This window comes from Cariama cristata, unplaced genomic scaffold, assembly GCF_000690535.1.
Source record: "Cariama cristata isolate BGI_N322 unplaced genomic scaffold, ASM69053v1 scaffold1226, whole genome shotgun sequence".
NCBI classification, from domain to species: domain Eukaryota; kingdom Metazoa; phylum Chordata; class Aves; order Cariamiformes; family Cariamidae; genus Cariama; species Cariama cristata.
In genome coordinates this window covers 222,137-246,656 of record NW_009622519.1, presented here as the reverse complement: position 1 = coordinate 246,656, position 24,520 = coordinate 222,137, and the positions used below count along the sequence as shown (strand labels likewise).

The 24,520-nt window shown below is 39.2% G+C and overlaps 1 protein-coding gene across 1 annotated transcript in view; it reads left to right on the top strand.

Moving 5' to 3' along the window:
* Positions 1-24,520, top strand: part of ARHGAP10 (Rho GTPase activating protein 10) — a 123,402-nt gene that overhangs the window by 91,128 nt on the left and 7,754 nt on the right. The window contains exons 20-22 of the mRNA XM_009702351.1: positions 9,229-9,391; positions 21,130-21,261; positions 22,681-22,772. Coding sequence (XP_009700653.1) covers positions 9,229-9,391; positions 21,130-21,261; positions 22,681-22,772 — 387 coding nt within the window. The remainder of the gene's footprint in view (positions 1-9,228; positions 9,392-21,129; positions 21,262-22,680; positions 22,773-24,520) is intronic.

The following is a 24,520-nucleotide window of genomic DNA, read 5'->3' as shown; positions in this document are numbered from 1 at the left end:
AAAGGGAATTTGAATAGACTTTTAAAACTAAAATCTGAATTTAAAGAAGGAATTGGGGAGTTCAGGAGAAAGGGTCAGTCTTTCCTTGAGACCAGGCATTATTAAAAATCTCTGATCTCCTGTAATAATCCTTCATCTCTTTAATTCTCTACCTTCTGCACACAGACATGCAAGGGCACATAATACTGTAAGAAGGCCAATTTGGCATGCTAAATGCCATTAATCCCAGGCATGGAAGTCACTGACGTGTCTTTGCTACATGCCAGCTGTGCCCTGGCCAACCTCTGTTAGTTGAAAGTAAATGCTCTCACCCAGCACACAAGCGTGTAAGTAGAACGAAGACTTGCAGCTGTTTAGCTCTTCAGTCAGTCTCCTATGGATGAGAGGGTGCGTTTCACTGAATAAGGTGTTTCCTCACGTGGGATGCTCTGGCTTCCCTTCACTGCTGACAAGGATAGGAGAGAAGATCTTGGAGGGGGGAGGTAGTAAACTTTCTGAAAGGCTGATACGCAAGTTAGAAAATATGATTCCTCTGCCTGGTTTGCTCCCAGTCTGCCAGTGTTTTTAATTTGGTCAGAAAAAAAGCATGTTCTTGTTCTTCCATTAGCTTCTGGAAGTCTTTGTCCTGTTTGCTCTTCTTTATCCCTTTTATTGTCTGTTTTCTTCTAGAAAGTTGCACTGAGTGCAAGGTGAATAACATTACTATCACTTCTTTCCTTCCCAACTGTACTTGCAACTTGCTGACCCGACAGGGAGATTGAAGGAGTATTTAGGGGATATCATGGAGAAGTAATAGTGGTGGGACTAGCTTGGCTAGGATTGCAGTCTCATCTAAGACTACTTGACTGTGGCCAAGCGAATTAGCCTCAGAGACCGTGTTAGTGGGAATCTGCAAGCAAGAAGATGCATGATGCCTGGCAAGTTTGGTTATCCCGCTGAGCAGGTGGGTTTTTCTTGTTCTGTAAGAGGTGCAAATTCACTGATGATGAATGCATTCACTTCTGTCTCCCTGGCCATCAACGCTTCTTGGTGCTGCCTGTGTGCTGCACAGCCTCCTTAATCCACCTCTGCAGCCTCACTTCCTCAGCAGTCCCTGAGCACTTGCCAGATGTGTAAAAATAAAAAAAATTAAAAAAAAAAAAAAAAAAAATTGGACTTGCAGACATCTAACCCTGGAGTGTCAGATGCATGGATAGTTGTAGAAGAATCCAGGCATGGAAGACAATGTTGAGCTAACTACATTGAGATAGCAAAATCTGTCTTTCTAATTGCTGCCTTTTAAATCATCAGCTGGGACATTAGGAGGTTCCTCAACAAACATGTGACCTGCATGTTCAGTTAAAACAGCTGATAAAACTTCCTTAAGGGCTGCTTACCTTGTTTTCGGTTGTCTTTTTAATAAGCCATAGACATCCTGTTTCATCCATCCGCCGTTAAAAGTCACTGTTACAGCAAAAGGCGAGAGGTGACCAGACTGAGGAAGGAGGCACAGCCAAGTGTCAGCAGCATACTGAAAATGTTTGAGTGGCTTTCTTATGAGAGACCCATCACATACACAATGTGAGGGCAGTTAGTCTTTGTCATTATCCAAGTACCACCAGGGGCTGTGGAATTACTGGTAAGAAACTTCTCCTTTTAGTAAGTCATGGCAAGTAATTGCAAGTGAAGTAAGCTAAATAGCAAGAGGAGAGGAGACAATAGCATGGTATTCTCTCTGTTTGACAGCTCAGGAAAAGACTTTTTGAACACCTTACCTTTTGGGGTGGAAGGACCCTTACAGAGACGTTTTCCAGCTGATCAGTGGCTGAATTGCCAACACAACAGGAAAGAAAAGGAAACATGGAAGAAGGTTTTCATGGACTGTGGAGTTTTTGATGCCGTTTAAGAAGGCTGCTGAATTAGGGAACTTGTAGCTCTGATTATAGCGTTATACCCTGTTTTGATCTGCTTTGGTTTTTCACAGTTCTCATTCTCATTGATGAGACTAGAGCTGTTTTGTTGGTAGGTTTCAATGCAAGTCTGGACCATAGGTAAATGTTGCCTGGACTTATGGAAACCCAGAACACTCAGTGCTACCAAAAAACTATGAAAGCTATGGGACAATCCATTTATCTTTCTATTTGTTAGAGTTTTCAGGAAGTTCCTTCGGTTCATCACTGCATTTTTCAGCCATGAAACTAATGTGTGGCAACTGGCCAGCCTGGTAAGGCTGGAGGTTGTGTGTGGTTTCCTGCCCAGCCAGCTCTGGTAAAAAGTGAGTAATCTTTGAGTTTAGATACTGCTCTTGTTATCATAGTATACAAAAATCAAAAGAGGAACCCCTCTGCATGCTTGTATATGATTTCTGCTGTGTTTCAAAATTCAAATATGTGATATAAATTAACACCCCAACCTTGTACGTGTGACGCTGTCTTGAACTATTTTTCTACAACTTAAGGAACAAATTGGAATTCTTTCCCCATTTTGATTTTAGCTTGCTCAGCGAAAGGCTTACCTACAATTCTATGTGTCTTTGGGATTTTATTGATGTAAAGAGGTAATCTAAGCAATGTTCCTCTTGAATTTTAAGAGAGGACCTGCAGTGAGGGAGATATTTATTGAAATAATTGCTTGCTATTACAGGTTAAGTGTATGTCTAGAAAGATGCTTGTTTAAAATTGAACTTTGCATTTTAGAAATAACCCAAAAAGTATCAAAAAGGAGGAGGGCAGGGACATGGTCCCAAAACCCCACTTGCCCCTAAGTAACTTGCAGATGAGCACATTTCTTTCCCTTTTCTAGCCCCAACTCAGACACTCACCTTTCTGGCTCCAATTCTTGAGTTCCATCAGCCAGTCTGGAGGCAAATTCTGTCTAGTGCAGCTTCCTCCTTTTTCTGACGTATCTGAATCATTATGGAGTTGGGAAAAACAACTTCTCTGCAGGAAAGCTGCTTTGTGCCCAAGATACACATGCTTGTACATGCACACATTTGAAAAATATATCAAAGTTGGTCTTTATCTAGAAAAAAACGGTAGTCAACTCTAATAATGATGTTAATTATTTTGTCTGAGAGAAAAAAATAGCTGGCATAGAGATCTAATTCTTACTACGTATGTTTTGAAAGATACCCATCAGTTTGATGCTATGTGGGCTGTCTGCTGTCCGTTTGCTCCATGAAAGCTCTATTGGTTTTAGGGTATATGGGTCTATGATGTCTAAATTTATGTAAGAACTAACTGCAGACGAAGGCAGTATTGCCATGTATAGGATTTGCTACACAATGAGGCTAATGGATACTTTTCGATAATGAAATGCGGTAATATAAAGCTATTTTTCTGAGTGTTTACAGGAATTTGACCTCCAAAGTACCCATTATTCGGGAACAGTGAAATAACTCTCTTATTTAGTTTTAGCATTCTCTATGATTATTTTTAACCAAACAATAGATCATTATTGCTAGCTTTTACGTGATTTCACCTTATTTGGAAACTTACATATTTAACTAGCACAATTTCTATAGTCTGGAGGTGAATAATAATTCTGTTGAGCAGTTTCAGTAGTGTGATAAACAAAAGTACACAGCTCCTTAATTTACTCAGAAACAGATGACTTCATTAATTCAGAAAACTTTAAAACTTTGAAGAAGTAGAAGAATGTCTGAGTTCACCTGGTGCTTGGCATGATTACTACAGGATGATTTCTACTGTAAACAATGAACAAAGGATGCAGCCCTGCATTTAGAAAAGGCTGTTCTTGACTGCAGAGTCCTCTGATCACTCCATTACATGAAACTTTCTCCACTAGAGTTACTTCTAGCTTTCCAGGAATGGCTGAATCCTTTCCTGAGCAATTGGTACTCTGTATCGTGGGATCACTTCAAGTTTTATGAACTGTGTGAGACAACTTATCTTCAGTTATGTTTTTCATGTCGGTTTTCTGTAGGTGCTGAAGCTCCAGCACATGGAACAAAGTTCTCGCTTGGCAGAGGATATTTATGATACTCTTATTTCTATCCCTGATCTATGAGATTCCTGTTAAAATGAAAGCATAGTACATACCCACAAATTAACATAAGAGCAAAACTGCTTTCTACTTGGTTAAACTTTTGTATTATTGTGGGAATTTAGCTATTTATGGTGAGTGAATGTTTGTTATCTCAGAGCTGGATGCAGCTGTGATGCTGATGGGGGAGGATGGGTGGCTGCACGGCAGTGCAGCTGCTGCTTCCCCATCTTGTGGTGCAGAAAATGTCAGACTTGGAGGTGGTAATAGGGATTTTGCAGCATCTTTCATTTACCCTCCTCAGTAATTCCCCTGTCACCCCTTATCTATGACTAGACCTGTGTGACTCTGTCAAAGCGGAATAAGACATGTCTTTTATCCTCTTATTTTGCCACGATTTGTGTATCTGATGAGCGCTTAAAGCGTATACAACACTTCTGTTCTTCCCGTTCTGTGTATCTCAATAGAAACTGTCATATATTCCTCATTTACTGCAGAAACATTCACTTTCATAAGCTGTTTTCATCCTCTGGCTATCCTTAAACTATAGATGTTAGTTGTAATGTTGATGTTAAAGATTAGTCTTTCTTTTAATAGTAAAGTATGTAATTCTTTAGTTTACTTAAGCTGAAGTTGGAAGAAAACTCTGTCACTCAAACAAGTAACCGATAGTGTTAGCTCTCTGGTTTTTGGAGCTTTTATTACAAATGTTTTTGTTATTTAGAATTCTTGGAGTAAAGTAAGGTTCTGATTATTGACACTGCCAAAGTATTTCAGTTTTTTTCAGCTTTGGATGCCAACAAAAAATATTCTTAGACTAGCCAGGTGGAAAAAGGAGAAAAAAAGGCAACTAGGAGGCATGTCATGCTCAGTTAGGTAGAAGCTGAGTTCAGATTTCTGGTATGGAGGGTCTGAGAGCCTTTACTATCTGAGGCTCATCCAGACAAAAGGGAAAAGGAACTGAGGGTTACATATTTGCTAGAGACAGGCTAGATGAGGTAAGTCTTAGTCTATATAGGTACTTTCTTACCTTGTGGGGATTTTTCATTATGAGAAAGGATGACACAAGGCACAGGGGCAAGGGAAGGAGGAAGGATATTTGGGTTAGAAATCGAATGGTAAGTAGTACCAGCTAGACACAACCAGTAAATAGTTAGAATCAACCTAAGCTATCTTATTTTCTAGATAGTGCTGGTCTGAACTATGATCAGCCATAAAGGCAAAGCACGGGTATCTGTTGCAGAGGCACAGTGAAAGCTCTAAGGCTTGGATGAGTGTTGTGATTAGAACAGTGAAACAAGAAGATAATTTAGATGACAGTTTAAAAGGATGTGAGCAGTCAAAAAATTTAAATCATATGCAAAAGGTGGCGAGAATGTGAAACAAGTTTTAACTCTGTTGAGAGTAAAATTGGATCTTCCACCTATTTGCGTAGGATGAGGAGATGAATTGTAGAAGCAGCTTGGTGGCACCTCTAGAAAGGCTGAAGGTTGAAGCTGAAGGCCGAAGGCACTCAGAAGCTTCCCACAAATATAAAGAAGAAAAAGTGAAGAGCTGATGGCTGGAGTGTTGACAAAAATTTATGAGTCTTCATGCAGACTTACTGCTTTTATACTGAGAACCCTCACATCTTTCATCTGTTCTGGTACTCTTTGGCACCCAAAGATAAGAGTGTAATGGGAGAGAAAAGGCAGAGGACTGACATTTTTAGGGAGAGAAAATGAAGGCACCAAGAACACCAAACTATATGCTCAAAGAATGCTATAAATGAGATTTAAAAGAAATCACATCTTCCCTGTTTTATAGTGTAAGAGCTCATTAGAATTCAGGTGGTAGAAAAGAAGAAAGGGAGTTTCTGGAGCTCCTCTTCGAAAGGACCTGTCAGTCCAATGTGGCAGTCAGCCTTTTCATAGAAGTGGGAAACCTGACAATGCTGCTCGCTGGAGAACAACGTTGGAGGTAAAGAGGGGTGAGAGGAGAGAAAACAGTAAAAATATTAGACTATCGGTGTTAGGGAGCCCCTGAATTCTGAGGTAAAATGAAAACCATAAAGCTGATTCAATTCCAGCAATGTCCTTAACAGACTCTTTAACAAACAAACCATGTCAAAACTTTAAAGGCTTTTTAATCTCTAGCAGCTTAGCATCTTTTCTGGCTCCACAAAGCAAAATACAGGAAAAGGGTAGGGGGTAAAAAAAAAAAAGAAAGAGGAAATAGCTAGCAATCAATATATGTTACAAGTTTTGAAGAATTGTTAAAAAGAACTTAGCTATGAAAATCAATAGGGGATTTGTAATCAGCAGGATCAAGCAGAATCTTCACCGGTAGGCCTATTGCAAGGTGAATATTTTGAATAATGTGAAGCCATCTAACTTTTCCTAAAAAAAGATCTCTGGTCATGGGGTTGTATGGCTTGGCAATGTTAATTTTTAGAACATTTTGTAACATGCTGAAGAAGTTTGAAGAAACTCAAGGAATGATAATGTAGTAGTAGTATTTAGAAAGCTTAAATAGAAATCCTTGATAATATATCTACATATGGGACAAAGGTAGGAGAAATTCCAAATTATGACAGTGGCAGTCACGTAGGAGTTGCGGTCATGCGCTGAGCTGCACCCATTCAAACAAAATAAGCTTGGTTGTATTGAGAAATAAATTTCCAGGTTTTAGAGGAGAAATGTCGCCTGTAGCTACAGGATGTAGGACTACATCCTTAAAAACGGTGACTCTGCTAAGTCTGTTAGTCACGGTGGACAATCAGCTTATCATAAACTATTAATTTAAAGCTGTGGCAAAAAAAGTGCTGACCTTGGATGTACAAAGAGGGGATTGATGAGTAGGAGTAAGCGGTGGAATTAATCCTCAACATGGCACTCACAGGACCACAACGAAAAATCATGAATTCAGATCTGATGTATGCTCTCAGAAAGAACTCTGGGAAATTGTAACAGGTTTATAAAACAGGTGCATGATTCTAAAACTGTAAAATCTCTTACAGTAAGAGGTTTAGCATTAAACTTAAAAAGGAGATTGTTTTCAATACCTTCACACAGCACAAAAAATGGATATGAGAGATACTATAATTATTAGCAATGCATGTTACGTGGGTCATGCCTGAAAATGAAGCCTAACAAAGTGAAGGTATGTGCATTAATCAGTGAGTATGTTAATTAGCAGCCAATTGATGCTCCATTACCTTTATCATCTGCTCATGTCTTCAGACAAAGACTCTTTAGAAGATACAGTTTGGCCCCAACATGAGATGGGTGTTAATCAAAAGCAGGTTATTAAGCTTAATAGAGAGATAACTAGATACAATTCTATGGCCTCTGCCATGTACAGGAGTTACTATAATTTCTGAAATTAACAGAACTTTTTGTCACCGACATACAGGGTGAAATCTTTGTACTGTTGAAATTAGAGCAAGGAAGCTATATTTCGAAGACAGGTTTTGAGCATATATTGGTTTTAATCGTGAAAATGTGCTAGGTGATCGTTAGTCATCTGTTTTTGCAGTTATACAGAATTGCCTGTTCCTGAACAAAGGTATTGTTTTACTTTACAAAAACAGATAACTGAAAACATCAGAAATGTAAAGTATCTTTGAACGTGTTTTTAGAGGGTGTTCACTTAATCCCATAGAATTTAGCAGGCGTTTTCCTGTTTAAACACCTGGTTTGTTTTTAGTGTTCAAAACCTGATCTTATTCTTGAGAGTGCAATGCAGTATTGACCGTGAGAAAACGCTGGCTCAGGAAGGAAAGGAAGGAAGAAGTAAAATTTGAGGAAAGATTTAACACACAGTTTCATTTATGATAATGTCAAATGCAATTGCCTGTATACTGCAGCCTCCAGTGTAGACTCTGCTGCATGCGACTGCAATGTTTAGTATTCTTTTACTTTTTCTATGTGCTCTGAGAAACGATTCAACAGAAAAACTTCTGCTTTCTATAGGGAGGTGTGGTGAGTTGGCCGTATTCATAATATTAAAGAACAGATTAATATTCCTTTCTACTGTGGTTTTCATAATGTCAAGTCAATGGTTGAGGTAAACATGGCCTTCTAATACGGTGTATGTAGTTTGATAATCTGGGTTGCATTAATACTACTACTTTGGAAAAAAATTGTGATTATTTAAAGGGACTTAAGTCTATTTAGTTTTAAGGAATTCAGTTTCTTTATGAAGTAAATTGCAGTATTACTGTCTAATCTCTCAGATGTTTATCATTGTGACACATACATCTGCAAATGAGATGTAATTAATTAGTTTTAACCTGACACTCCTACGGTTTTCATGTCATGTCACGTAAACATGAGCGGCAACATCGTGGTCTGGGTGCAGCGAGGAGGTGCAAGGTGAGCAGGATTGGGCTGGAGGACGAGTGACTCACTTTCCCAGGTTAACGTTCTCCTCCTCAGAGCTTATCATACTTGTTACTATGGGCTAATTTAGATCCTTAAATTAGCAGCTGCTTTAGTGAGAAATTTCCAGATGATCACTTTTATCATTTTGGTGTTTTTAGTTGTATGTCATTTTACTCTCTAGGGAAGTTGTTCTCTGAGAGTTGCTGGGAGGGGATGAGGAAAAGATGGCTGGGGAAGCGGGTGAGTGCTTTGTTAGCTTTCTGCTTTTGAAGCAGAAGGAATTGAACTGGTTGAGGCAGTAATAAAGTTGTGAGAAGGATTTTATCCAGTGAAGGTGGCTTTTTGTTGTCCACGTGTCATTGTTGTTGCATTTTTAATTAATTAAGAAAAAAGTAATAAATGAAAGAAATCATTGCAACAGTCCTGCTTAGCTTGATGGAGTAGAATTAAGCTCAGTTTTTCGCCATGCAGATGCTAATTAATTTTCTCAAATGTGTATCAAATTATTTTTAGAGACTGTGTTTTGAGAGACACACAAATATGTATGGCCTAAGCTCTTTTTGGTATCTGAAGTGATGCATTTGTCTAAAAATAACCCCCCAAAATTTAGCATTTCATCCACATAAAACACATGTTCAAAAGGGGACCGGGTATACATTGTGTTGTGAAGATAGCCTGGTGATAATGATGGGGGAAATTGTGCAATGGTACCTTTTGGGGAAAAGCTAGGGGATTGCTTATCCTCCAGAATATGCTGTGAAGATGGGACAGTAGTAAGGTTTCTTCGCATATGTCTCTCAGGACATTGTTACCAAAGCAGCTTCTTTGGCTCATGAGAAGATTCTTTTAGTATCCTTCTGACTTGTACTTTGTTTTCCAGCTGACAGTCACAGCTCTCCCAGAGAAGATACTCCAACTGGGAGTATGGATTCTCTTTCTTCCCCGTCTCCGACACCTGCCTTCTCTAGTAGCCCCCCCACGCTCCTGGACGGAAATCACCTTATTATGGACAGTGGAGATCTTGCAAGCTGGACAACAAATCTGTAAGTAACCTGAATATTAAGTAATGGTTTTTCCACTGGTATGATTGTGCACATGAAACACATTTCCCTTTTCAGTTTGGTGGCAAATGAGTGATTTTTTTTAGAAATTACGTATAATTGTGTTTGTTTTCTTCTCCTACTAAAAGATATGTGTTTATATGTTGTGGTGGAGCTTAGACGCTACTTGAATGTTTGTAGGAAAGCAGTGTTCTTTTTCTGTAGAAAGCTAGTGCATTTTACTGTAAACTGTTGCAAAATTTTAAATGTTTTTTATTTAGGCAATGAAATTGTAAGTTATTCTCTGTATGATCTATTACCCTAGTTTTATTTCAAGACAGCGTTAAGCTACACTTAGATGCAGCGCTCTTAAGGTTTAGGGCCAAATTTTGGGTTTGGATAAATACACTGTAATGAGTGTGTGCTCAGATGCTGTTGTCTAAGAACGTTATTGTTGTTAATTTCTTAACAAATTAAATGCCTGTTTTGCAATGAAAGTGCAGCCTGTCACTTCCAGTAGACTCTGTAGATGTTCAGTTCTTGAATATGACTTCAGTTTAGCAAAAATTGACATTACAGTGTTAGTCCTGTCTCTGTAATACAAATTCAGCTTTGATACACAAAAAGCTGAACATAACTTGTTTTTTAAATCAGAAGTTGAACTTGAATTGAATTCTCTGGTTTGCTATTCATACAAGCGTTAACATATCAAGACCAAGTTTTCCAGCCTTCAGTGCCAAGAAGATGGAAGGAGCAGGTCTGGAGAAAAGATTTGTTACAAATATTTTCCATAATGGCATTCTGAGTAGCCTGTTCTTTTGATGAAGCAAGGGTGTAAAATGTACGTGTAGGTGTATGTAACACATGAGAATATATAGATAGCTATATGATGGGTTTATATTTCTAGATGCACACACAAATAATTAACTGCTGGTTGTAGTACTTACTAGCTAGAACAATATTTTCTTGTATGTATTGAAAGAATTCCAGATTTATAGATATTTTACATAAATGTAGTTTCTTCAGTAGAGGACTGAAATTACTCTTTCCTTATCCTCTTGTACTATCCGCTAGTAGTGGGTAGGATTAACAATAAGTTGTGTTTGACGAAAAGAGGTGCATGTGTGGAAAACATGCTGTAGATGGTATAAAACTGGAATGTCTATGAAAGCAAGCATAGCTAATTAAGGAACATAGGGCTAGCAGAACACTGATAATGTAACTTTGGAGAATAAAAGAAGGAAGTGTTGGTTTTATCCAGAGGGTTCAGGAACTTCAAGTGTTTGAAGGAATATTCCATCTTTTGCATTTGTTAATTTTCATCGAAAATTCTACTGTACTTCTGTTTTGGAAACTTTGGTGGCTTGAGGTTCTGTGCTCAGTTGGAAACAGCACTTAAACAGTTCTGTTTGGAAGGGGGAAAAAAAAAAAAAGAGTGCATGGTATGTGCATCTAGATTATTTGTCAAAAGCAGTTTCTTTCTTCCACTCACCTGTCTGTGAAGTTTGCCTAAGAGCTACCTCTGTAACAAGCCTGGACAGTGACAGAGAGCAGTCTGTGAACGGTATATTCTTTCTTTCCTCTACTTTCTCACCCCAGATTGGCTTCTCTTCCCCTTCTAGTTCTGATGACTCAGAGGGCCTTGCCTTAACAAAAAAAAAACCACAAACCCCAAACAGTCCCACTGTAGTAACAGCAGAGGTAGATGTCAGCAATGGAGAATGTACTTGGTGGCCTTCAGCAGTGCCTCATGGAGTTCTGTGGGCAGGGAACGGTGGTGGTTGACTTGCCATTGTGTAGCTGTGGTAGCTGTCACAGCTCCAGGAAATGTAGCCTTGGCTGCTGAACTCTGTTTTGGTCGTAGACTGTTCTCATAAATTGGACTATCCCAGAATTAGGTGGAGAACAATCCTTTCTGTTTGTGCAGGATTTCAAAACGTTTTGCAATTTGTGCCAAATTGGAACAAACCCAATTCTTAAAAGTCTCAGTATCCTCTCTAAAATGGTATTGCAGGTCTTCACTGAGCTACAGTAAATACCATACTGAGTTTAGGGGAGATGGAAATACAAGAGGATCCGGTTTCTCAAGTTTCTGCTGATGTTTATAACACATGCGTGTTACTTGTAAGAGATCGATCACTATGGAGTTATGTAGTCAACAAGGTGATGGTGACTTCTTTGTGGTAGAGGAGTTGCTTGCATTGTTTCCCGGGGGAGGAATGTTGCATTGTGGGTCAAGATATGTCAGATATTCCAAGGTTGGTTTATATCAGTAGTTTGCTTTAAGCAAGAATACGTGATGGATAGCAAGAATACTTTTTGTGGTATTTGTTTTCAAGAAAGGAAAAACTTGTTTTTTCCTGAATGATAGCTGTTGTCACTATGATGTTTCCTGGCAGAGTTTTTTTGTCATGCATGCCCTTTCCTTGTCCCACCTTTAAAAACAAAAGGAGCTACAGCTTCCAGCATGGTGAGAGAGAGGAGCACCAAATGAAGGCAAATACACCTTTGCCTCCTGGCTGGCACTAGGAGGGGGCACTGCATGGCCAGAGTGGCAAGAGAAGCTAAGAGATCAAGGGCTATACCACCGATTTGAAGTGTCTCACAAAGCCCTGACTGCTCAATTGTCGTGCCAGTATTTAAAGATATACTATGCATACGGTGTAACTGGAAGGTGATGTTTCACATATGTGCCATTTTGAAGCCCCGCTAAGCTGTTGGTTTTCATGTCTATAAGCGTGTGTCTGCCTGATGCTAGATTTTCTTTGCGAGCTCTGTGTGGATCAGACATATGCCCTGTGTTGTCATGTGCTGCTGTAGGGGTGAGCGGAGAGCGGGGTGATGGTTGGCTCTTACTGCTCACGGTAGGGGTGGTTCTCAGTGGGACCTAAGTTTACTGTTCTAAGATTATCTTGCACCCTAAACTTTCTTCAACCTTTTTCCTGAAGATATTTTTAACTTCACACTTCCATCTACAGCCAAATACTAAAAATAAATACATTTTATTTTTACATACACTCTATGGTAGAACATAGAGAGCTTTTTTCCCTTGTCAATCACAAAGTTATAGAGTAATTTATGTAGACACAAGATTCAAACTCCAAATAGCCCAGGATGGGCAAATTGCCTTTCCTACTTGATGGAGCACTGTGTCATAAACATGTATTGTTTGAAAATCCCTTCTATCCAAGGATGCGCAGCACAAGCTAATCTCAGACGTAAACTGATAGTTGCGGTAGTGAGCCGGATACAGTATTCGTCCCTTGTCGTCCTCTCCGCTGGTATGGATGTTTTTTTCCCTTTAAGGCAGAGCAGAAATGGCAATGTCAGTTTACTGTTAACCAAAGCATTTGTATTCTTTCTTGTTCCTCTCTGCTTTAAGTGTCCATACATGCTTGCCCTCAAGCCACAGAATTAACATTGTATGGCCATCTAGCTGGTATGGATGTTTTTTTCCGTTTAAGGCAGAGCAGAAATGGCAATGTCAGTTTACTGTTAACCAAAGCATTTGTATTCTTTCTTGTTCCTCTCTAAGTGTCCATACATGCTTGCCACAGAATTAACATTGTACGGCCATCTATCTTCCTCAGGTTCCACTGCAACCACTTTCAAAGTCCGCTTTGCTCTGCTAGAGCTCCAGGTAGTTACTGTTTCTCTAAGGCGAGCATGTTTCAGACTGCTTTGGGACTGATGTTGGTATAGTTTCACCAGCAGTACATTCTCAGAATGCTCATTATTTCGCTCAAAGGCACAGGTGGTTTGGGGGGACAGGGGGAGTGTTTCCGTGTTAGATGCACTCGGTTCCTTGCACGTTCCTTCTCATTCAGATTGCCACCGTAGCTGGCGTTCTGAAGGTAAGCAGTGTCTTCTAGATGAAATGCGATTATCCGTATAGTCTTTAGCAGCTTTCTTTGATCTGTACCTGCTGCTATTTCAGACACTGGAGAATAGGCAATGTTCCCTGTTTCAGGAATTTGCCAGTGTAACAGTTTGTAAAGTAGAATGTACAAATACAGTGATATTTGCCATGTTGTGCCTTGGGTTTAACAAGTAGGTCATGTAACATTTTATTCCCTCCATACAGAATAGGTATCTTTTGTGAGTTGCCCATGATATTATTCTGACCTGGATTTAAACAAAAAACACCAACCCTAACCAAGCAAACTTCCAACCATCTTTTATCCATAGCCATCAGTTTCCCTCGAACTGTTGTCTACCCTACAATTGCAAATTACCTGGGGAGTTTAGACCATACAATGCACCCTTCGCTTTTTCCTTCGGAGTTGCTTCAAACACTGGTTGATCCAAAGAAAGGTTATTGCTAACCTCTCATGGTGAATGAATTTGTGTTTTCTTCTTCTCTCTTTCTTTCTTAATAATATTTTTGCTATTTCTTCTGTTCTGGAGGCTGCTGCAGGTTGCTGCTCCCTGCAGATTCTGTGGCAGCAGTCAGTCAGTTGGCAGTGTTGGTAAGGAAAAGCATTGATACAAAGGTGTCACCAGAAGCACTGGGAATCTGCTGACAATAGATGGGGGAAGACATAGAATGCAAAAGGGATGGGTGAGTAAAGAAAAACACCATGCTGGAAATTCAGGAAATAAAATGAGTTGACATACAAAATTGAGCCATCGAAGCAAGCATGAGGGGAAGAGAAGGACAAAATATAAGCATGTTGTGACCAATAGTCCATAGTAGTAGAAAGAAGGAAATTTGAATTTATTCCCAAATTTCATGGAGGAGGAAAATAAAAGTAGTAGGAGAGGACAGGGCTTAACAAGAATAAAAGATTGGTAATGACTTACTTAAGATTTGCCTATAAAGGAAAGTGGGTGCTCAGTAAGCTTCAGTGTGAATTTATAGCATATAAACCACTGTACAGTCCTTGTGTGAATATTTAGTGTTGTGTCTGCTTTAAAAGTGGATGAAGCCTCAGCTTTCATGTAGGGATGCACTTTATGCAGCGTGAGCTTTATAGTCATGTTGCAAATGGTTTGGCAATTTTTGCTTAAGGTATTCAGCCTTTCCTGGCATGCTGGCTGTAATGGCAGCTCACCTCCGAAGGACTAGTGTAGGTTTTCTGTTATCGCGGTGACTGATTTGTTGAAAGGTGGAGTACAAGTCATGTCCTAAAACGCTGTGGACTGACTTATGTCTGTTTTCACTTGACCTTGGAATGAACCAAAAAAGCTGAACACTTGGTGTATTCCCTGGACTCGGTACGTGTTGTAATTAATCTTTCTGAGGCTCTTTTTCTGATAAGGAAAGATTTGTTGCTGTAACTGGCCCATTGTCATGAGAATGCCCTGTGCCAGGGCTTATCTACCAAGCTTACAGACTTTACCCCTCACAGTCCTGGGTTTTCAGAATTGGGTCAGAATCTTCCTTTTTAGTTGGAAGTCCCCTACATTGTCTGCATGATCTCTTCTTCGTTTAGATCATGAAAACTAATGTCTTGTTCCTCATTTGGAGAGTTCATTTTTGGGATCTGAGACTGCAGGGTGTCTGGGTTTCCTAGGGAGCTGGAACGTGGTGACTTCTGATGGTTGTTCTGGACAGAGTCCTGGTGCAGGATGTGGGGGAGCCTTCCTCAGGATGATGATACTGTCTGAGTATCTGTTTACCTTGCCCTCTTTCTCTCTCCAAGCCTTTGGGATTTTGCAACTGGAGGGGATGGACAGCATCCTGCCCCTCAAAAGTCTTCACTGACTGTGTATATGAATGGGGGTGCATGCCTTGTTAAAGCAATTACATTTCTGGACTCAGAATAGTAAGATTCATGGTTTTCAAACTGAAGCCCAGCTTGGATGCTGCTGTAGGAGCATGTAGGGTAGAGTCCTGACAGTCCAAATACTCAAGGTGCTCAAAACCCAGAGGAGAGGTAGAAGCACCAATGTAAATGGCTTTTCAGGAATATGCAAGGGACCAGTGGCAGAGGAAATAATCCAGTTTGGTTTTCATTTCTTTTGCAATTCTTCTTTATTGGTTCTCCTGACACTAAAATATTCTGTTACCCAGCTCAATGGTGTATATGTGCTACACTATGGGCATCGTTTTCGGGGTTTTAATATCCACAGAGGCTTTCAAAATGGGGATGAGAGCCATGCTGCGCAGCATCCTGAGTGCTTTCAGGCCTCTTCCTCTCGCCAAGCCTTTGGGATTTTGCAACTGGAGGGGATGGACAGCATCCTGCCCCTCAAAAGTCTGTGTATATGAATGGGGGTGCATGCCTTGTTAAAGCAATTACATTTCTGGACTCAGAATAGTAAGATTCATGGTTTTCAAACTGAAGCCCAGCTTGGATGCTGCTGTAGGAGCATGTAGGGTAGAGTCCTGACAGTCCAAATACTCAAGGTGCTCAAAACCCAGAGGAGAGGTAGAAGCACCAATGTAGATGGCTTTTCAGGAATATGCAAGGGACCAGTGGCAGAGGAAATAATCCAGTTTGGTTTTCATTTCTTTTGCAATTCTTCTTTATTGGTTCTCCTGACACTAAAATATTCTGTTACCCAGCTCAATGGTGTATATGTGCTACACTATGGGCATCGTTTTCGGGGTTTTAATATCCACAGAGGCTTTCAAAATGGGGATGAGAGCCATGCTGCGCAGCATCCTGAGTGCTTTCAGGGTCTTTGTGACCCGGCTGGGAGGAAGCTACTCATTCTTCATAAAATCTCAGGCTGTTCAAATTCCCAGTGAGCAAACTGATGTTAAAAGAGCCATTGGATCGCAAGGGAGGGCAGAAATAGTGGTGTTCTGCCCATAACAGAAACCTTGGAGATAGTTATTAATTTTGTTTGACTGCGGAATGAATTCCCGTCAGCCTTGTTTTATTTACATCAGTAGACTGCATCTATAGTCTCCTTAAAATTGGAATAGTTTCTTTTTGTACTTTCTGGCAGTGGTGTGAATTTGCAATTTTACAGAAATGATGAATAACTTCAGTTTCATTGTCTTAAAAACTTTTTATAATATCTAATGTCATCTTATTTTATTAAAAGAAGATGCTTTAACAGCTGTTTGCTCATTGTGCTTATTTTGCAGTTTGTTTTTGTTTCAGCTGCCACCTCTTCAGTGACTCAGCAGTTTGAGAGCGGTTTAGCGGAGCAGGCACTTCTTTTTGTACCCTTTTGTTATGCAAGCAGAGCAATAGCCCTCATTTTGCAGCTCCTTTGAAACAGGCATGATATAACTTAGTCATGTGGTTTATACAAAATAGACCTTGCCATCTCCTTGTCTTCCAGTGGTCTGGGCAGCTGGGCTTGCCAGCGGCACCCCTGGGTGAGCGCAGGGTAAGCAGGGTGTGTGTTCAGAGCAGGGAGAGATGTGGATGCCACCGCTGTGATGAGCTAAAGTTTCTTTTTCTTTTCTTTTTCTTTTTTTTTTTTCCTTCTCCTCTTTTTCTTTTCTTTTTTCTTTGCGTGATTCCAGGGAACACAGCCCCCTCATTTTTTTTTCTAAAAGGAACAGCAGTGTGTTATGAGCTTATGGATGTACATCATTTTTGCTTTGTCTGAATTATCATTTAAAAATGCTTTAACTTAGGACAGCAGCTGTAGACGTTAGCTTCAGATTTACCAGACTGGTGTGAAAGATCATTTCACTAATGTGTTAGCTGCTTCACTGAGACTTCACAATCCAAGTTCAACAAAACCCTCTATTTTAGTGCTGGCTGATGTGTTCTGTATAAATGAGGGTTCAGGAATGTTGTGTGCATGTTACGTACTTTAAATTTTGGGAATGGAGTTTTTTTTCAGAGGGAACACGGATGAGGAAATTCTGTCCTTCTCTTTTCTCTCCAGCTTGGCTGCAACTATGACAATTTCTAGAATTTTGTATGTGTATTTTTCTGCTCCTCAGCCTCACCAGGGCATAGGGGTTTTAACATGTAGGAGGATCATTGTCTGGTGGTGGGGAGTATTGGATTGCATATTGAATCAGAAATAGCCGACACCTTTTGGTATACTGTGTCATCTTATAATGAAACCTTTTAAAAACACTTCCATTGAGTTTGTCAGCCAGACACTGTGATACGACAGCCATGGGGCTGCCAAACTCGTCTATGAAACAACCCTTTTTTTTCTCAAGAGTTGCAGTGTAGATTCTTTTCACAGAGTCTCTTCTCGCTCTCAAGATAAGAGGCTGCTCTTTAGCTGTGTTACCTTAGGAACCAGCCAGATAAACATCCAATAAAATCTTGTTTTCAGGAGTTTGTTTCTGAATATCAGTACAAAATCTCTAGCTTATTTTCAGTAAGGCCATTTCCCCCTCCTCCCTTCTCCCAACGTTCACTATGCCAGACAATAGCATTTTTTTTTCCTCAGAGAGAGATGGTTATATCAAGCTTTTTCCCCCTCCCCACAGGAAATGCATTGCCTTCATTTTAGCCCTTAGGAGAAAGGATTTTTTCAACATACCTTCTTAAAGTTGAGATGCTATATGATAAGATATGCAATACTGTCTAATATATCATTATCTTGATGAACAAGGCATGCAAAGCTTTTATAGCGAGGTGACTTTGCTATCGCAAGAATCTTTTCAAGAAAAAACAGTAAAATCCAAGAGTTTGTTGCTTACACACCACAACATTGGAACGGATTTTTGCGATTGAGTAAAACCTTCTGTTTTAATAATAAAATTGTTTCCTGAGATAGCCAAGTACAGTAAATAACCCCCCTCTGAAATTCTAGAATGTGCTTAATATTTACAGCTATTAATTTTTTTGTTCCCCTTCTTAACATGGTGAAACTATTGCTATTAAAAAATGTTGTGTGGTTTTTATTTTTTCCCCTCTGCTGGATCCTAGAGCGGGATCTCGTGCTTGGTAACCAGGAGCTGAAAGGGACGGGGGAATTCGGGAGCCGTGCTGCAGTGCGTTTGCTACAGCTGAAATGTATTAAGGGAATTCATCATAAAGTAGGGGAGGGAACACGTACCTGCACTTCTGGAGTGTTTTTCCACTAGAACTGTTGGAGTGGCTCAGAATTCATAGAAAACCTGCCAGTTTGTACATGCTTTTGTATAATGCTGCCTGGTAAAGGCTAGCGTAGTCTTACTAGTTGATAGATTACCCTTCTTGTTGAGTCTCTGTAACTTGAGAAATAAACATGCTCTGACATAGATCTGAACATTTTATTCATCTTCTGTTCCTTTCTTTGCACACCTCTCCTCTTTTTTTATTTCTACTCCAAGTCTCAGTGAGAAACCATCTGGTATTTATTCCAAGGATTCTTATGAATGACTGTTGCTTTCCTGGGTCGGAGGGTCTCTTTTGTGTCTTCTCTGTTCTGAGTATTGTTTTGAAATTATTAATCCTGTGTCTTACATGGAGGTGGTGTGTGTTGTTCTAGACCTGATCAGGTAAGTTGCATAGATTAATATGATGCTTGTTTCAGTGAAATATTTAATAAATGGAAGATTTTATTATTCACTTGTTGAAAACCAAACAACACACATCTGAGGTATGCCCTAGAGAAGACCACTTGGTAGAACATTCTTGAATCGTGATTAGTTTGCATTAGAGACATTTTAATACTCTTCTGGCAATATACTTGGAATATTATTTTTCTATTTTCTGTAGTTTTACAGGTTTCAGAAATGAACCTGACACCAATCTTAATGTTGGAATTGATTTGAATTGAATAAATAAGAGCACAAGGAAAATGTTTTTTCTTCAAATCCCAGGATTGTCTTAGCTCTAATAGTTGAGTCTATGCAAGTAGGATAATTTTTTTTTTTTTAATTCACTTTTGAAAAACTTTTATCTTAGGTTCACCTTCTAGGTTACTGAGGTAAAATTAATTCTGCACATATACATTATGTGCAGAAGAGGGAGAAATAGTCTGCTTTCTCGTGAACTTTATAAACTTTACAGTACCATTGAACAATTTTTTTATCCTCAGTATTTATAGAAAATAATACAAATGCTGGTGTTCACTTTTTGTGTTTCTTCTCTGAATGAAGTCATTTTTAGCTGAAAGTTTTTGTTTTATCTGAGGAAAATTTTCGAGTGATTAGATAAAAATGGGAGGAAGAGGACAAGTGCAAGTAAAAGTAAAACCCAAAATTATGTAGGTGCTGGTCTTCAAAGGTATGTAATTACTGGAAGATGTAAATAATTGTGTAGCGGAAGATTCAACAGCAGTGAAGCAGACTAGATGTCCTCTTCCCCAAGTTAAGCATGAAATATGTTTCTAGTCAGCACAATCCAGCTTTTTGTTCGGTTTACTACATATGATTCCTTCCTTTATTTGGTAAATCTGATAGTTTTAAAAGCAGAGCATGTTTTGATAAACCCTTCTGGTTATGATTCCAGCACATTTAAGTTCATTTTTATTAGTGGAATTAACTGTAGAATGCTGTTTGCATACACTGTGAATTCCAGTTTTCATCCAAATGCTGCCTGACACAGATCCAAAGGAAAAAAACTATTGTCTTGTTAATTAAGGAATGTGCTATCCACCATTTTATAATGCATTAAATTTAAAAATTAATAATCAAAATAAATGTCAGCTTAACGGTGTAATTGATAGAATGACTATGAGGTATATTGGCTAGGAAAATCAATTTGTAAAAGCTGAATTTGGTTGTAAACGATGTTACGCAAACCAACAGTAGTGATCCTTTCTTCTAGAAATTAAATACCTCAGTGTACAAGAAAATTAAAATCAGCTATTATGTTAGGGTTCCTGCTTTCTTTTATTCATTTACAATTATAACTGGGGTGATTGTGGATCCTTTTTTGCTTCTGGTTGATCTACCCTGATTAGGTGTGCATTTACACCCCCGCAACAACCTTCTTGACTGGATTCCTAGATCTTGGTGGTACTTTGCAGATTTATGCTATCTAAGAGGTTAATCTTGGAATAAGATGAACTGATAAATGCTGTATTGTGAAGTCTGTACTTCTGAGTGATTATTGCTGTGTGTGAATGTTTTTAATTCTGTTTCTGCTTAGAATCTGCTTGAAGTCCAGCTCTTTGTTCCGCAGATATGCTGACATTAAATGTTTGGGCTATTTGTTGTTTTGTCCATGCAGTGAAAGAAAGCTTTCCAGTGCTCGAACACTGTAGTTCTTTTAGGTGTAAAATTAGGAACATCCTTGATGTTGGGGAGGACTTGGATGTTTTTCAATGACTAATAAAAGTTTTAACTTTGGCTGCTGTTTCTTCTCCTCTTGTGGCAACTATGTGTTCAGCCATTAATTTAATACGTATTTGAACAGTGTGTGCATGAGGGCAACCGCTGAGGCAGTATCTACGCAGTTATGCGAATGAGATCTCAATCCAGAGCCAGCATCGTGATCCCAGTGTTGTAATAGCTGCAGCCTCTTCTGAAATCTTCCCAGTCGTACATGCCTAAGTACAGCACTGAGAAGATTTTAAAATAGATTCGTCAAAACTTGTAAAGGCAAAGTGGCAGCTCAAATAATAGCCTGCTATATGCAGTTTCATTGTATCTGTCCTTATTAGATAAGGAATGTGGAATTTTGTCGTTTTATTGGTTATGTCATACATCTCAGGTAATTCGTCTTAGCTTAGGATGTAGGGCATGTAGGAGAAACACTTTCAAGGAGGAAATGCAGAATTGTACAGTGGCCACGTTTGCAAATCAGCTCGACGTTATTATTGGTTTTGAATTTGAGGATCTAACTAGTTATCTAGTTATAAAGATTCAAACATTTTGGTACGAAAAGAAATTTTACTTACCTTGTTAATTCAGCCTTGAATGTATTTCCTTTTAGTCCTGGTCAAAGCCGCCCATCGATGGTCTCGTGGATGAATACTCCGTCTGCTAACCCAGCTGCCACAAATACTGCACCATCCACTTTCTTCTTCCCTAACCCTGCCACGGGGAGTGACAGAGCAGTGGAAAGGTATGATGTACACTTTTGCTGGTTATTTATTTGCCTCCTTTTTTCTGTATCTTTTTAAAAATAGCTAATTCATGTCTTCTGCGGTATGTGAATGATTATCTGCAATCAAGGCATGCAACCGTAGTGATTTTGACAGGATAAAATAACTGTCTACTTTGTCTTACTTTTCCTTTGAACACCTTCCTTGTAGAAGGCACCCAGGTTGAGCTAGTGGCTTGTTGGTTAATACAAGCGGACTTTGATTTGGGTAGTCAATTCATAGTGTCTTTCCACTGCAGTGATTCTCTTACAGTGTCTTTTAAAAAGGCGTATTCTCTCTTTTCCGTAGCCACCCATGTCCAATTTAAGTTTCTCAACCTAGCCTTCTTACCTCTGAAAGACTTCCCCATGTCTTTACCTGTCTCTGTGGTTTCCTTCTTTTCTTTCACTCTTTGGCCTGCTTTCCTTCCATCCTGTTTCTGCTTCCTTCCATGTTGTTGTCCACCTTTTTCCTTTGAAGGTCTTCACCATCTTAGCTTTTTCCTTCAAGTTTTGTAATACTTGCTTTTCTAATTAAAGTAGTTGGGTATATTCATAAATTCTTTCCAACACTCGGTAAGAAAATTCCATTTCTCATTACTGGTTGCATTTTGCACCAGAATCGCATTGTCTGTTTGACTGCAAGTTCCTTGGGGCAGGGAGAATCTTTCCCAATGTTTTATGTGTAGTTGCTGCCTGGGCTCAACAGAAGATGATTTAATGGTGTGAGTGCTGTGTCTAAACAAAGCATCGTTGGGCAGCAGCAAACGGTCAGTTAGCAAAAGCGTGATTAAATAAGATGTGGCAAAAATACTTAGATAGTCCAAGATCTCTGCTTACGGTGCTTGGAGAAATGAGTACTTTGGACAAATTCATATTGATGGCTTATTACTGAGCATCCTGAGAACACCTCTAAAAGACTGCCTGAAATGTTAGAAACCTTACTGTGTTTAGGACAAAACAGCATCTTCAGTAGTCCGGTAATGTTGTATTGTAAACAAATATAAAAGGCAAATTCTGTACAGTGATAGTGAAAAGCTGAATTGCAAGATTCATGAAGAAATGTTTCAGAAGATATAATGACGATTAGTCTATAAATGAAGTATAGTATGCTTGATTTCATTGCTGATTAGCACTTGGCAAAATTGTAACTGTAGTTGAAAGCTGAGTTTAACTATCATAAAAATAAGTGTGCATAAAGTTGGGAGTATGATATTCATAAGCTGTTGAAGCCTCAGCTTTGTCATTTGTGTGTATGAATTATAAGCCTGTAATGATGCATGTGAGGCTGCGCTTAAAGTTTTAGTCATCTCCAAATGAGAATGGGGAGAGAATGGTTGAGAAAGGAGAGTGTCTTCATAATAGTAAAAAATGACTATAATTCATAATTTCATTTTTCAGTGTTGCCCACCGAAAAGCAAGAGCAGTTTATCCATGTGAAGCAGAACATAGCTCTGAATTATCATTTCAGATAGGAGCAATTTTTGAAGATGGTAAGTACTGCTTGAGTAAATATAAAGCAATGAAAAACAAATTGACAAAACTGCTAAAATGCCTTTGGATAAAAATACAAGCCTAACTGCTATTCTGCCAACGTTGCTGATGGCACACAGTTGGTGACGTAGAAGATTCCTGGTCTGCAGAAGCTACTTATCATATACTTAGTACTGCGAGGCAATGCCTTTGATTTCTGGTGAGCAGACACTTTCAATTGGTCTAATTTTTCAGCAACATTTAAATGTGTTATAGCACCAAAAAAGCTTACTCAGCAATAGAGAACAACATCTTGGCCTATGAAACTGTATTTTTTAAAATGTGAACTATGGTTGTAAAATAATGTATGGGCTTTCATGTAAAGAAAAAAAAAATCTATTTAAGGATTTTCAAGCGAGCAGAGATCCAGGTAAGTCACATGATCACTGGAGAGAAAAGGGAGTCTTTACTTTCTCGATCAAGGGATGTCTTAGTGTGTGTTTGTACTTGTAGAAAAAGGAATATTCACTGAGGTGGAGAATGAAGACCTGTGTTTAAGGATTTCTGTGGACCCAAATATAGAATTACATATGAACATCCGGAAGGTGATTCCGGTGCTCAAGACTCTGTTGCTCCTCAGTGAGCTTCCATGGCTGTACTCTTCAGCAGCTGCACAGGGACTTCAAACTGATAAGAACAGTTCTAGTTTTTAAACCTTATGCCAATGACTACTGTAATACAAACTCTGAAGATGCAGAAGACGACATTAGAGTGTAGTTTCTTCCTATTGCAAGGAAATTTCTATTATAAGAAAGAGATGGTAGGGAATAGCTCAACAGGGCCTGGACAAATTCAGCGTTTCTTGTTACTTGAATGCAGTTTAATAGTACTTCCAAGCAGAAATTAACTCATAGCAGCAGCGCACAGTAAGACCGTTGTTTGTTATAAGACCTTAATAAAAAATTACATTCATACTAAAAGCCAGAAGACTCTTAAGTTTGGCCAAATCTTCATCCAAGTTTTGTGCAGACTGGGGGATTCAAAGTGGTCTGAGAATTACATCCCTAAGAACCTGGTGAGTACCGCGATCAGTGTTTCAGTCTTTCATGTGTCTAGAGGCAGGGAGGTAGTAAGAGGCATACTGGCTCTAAAGAATCTGGAAATTCTGCAGTGATGCCTGTTTTCTTCTCATCCATTGTCAGTTTTTAGTTTGCTACCAGGACGGAAATCTGATATGTGCTTTCCAGAGGGAAAGTGGTATTTAATTCTGCATGACCAAACGCACTTAGGGGATGTACTGCCTGGTCATTCAAATACCACATGTGAGAATCTCTGGTTGGATGTCCAATAAAGGAGGAGTATTCCAAATTCCCAGTTTACTTCCAGCAGGAAAAAGAGAAAAGCATACAATCTAAAACAGCTGGAAAACATCAACCTGCAGGCATAAAAAAAGCTAACTAAATGTGTCTTATATTTCCCAAAATGCACCCTGTTAACTCTGTTAGCACTGGATCAAAAGTCTGCGTGGGAAAGTTTTTCTCATAAATGAAAATAAAGAAAATCTTTTTGTCCTGTCCTCCTCAACCCCAGTAGAACATTCCTAATTTGTTTAATGAGCTGAAACAAATGGGAAGCTCAGCAGAATAGCAGAATCTTTTTTTTTTTTTTTTTAGCATGTATAACAACAACAACAAAATTGCACAGACTTAGACATCTCCTTCCACTCCTTTGTGATGCTTATTTCGAAGCAGAGCGAGCATAGGGCATT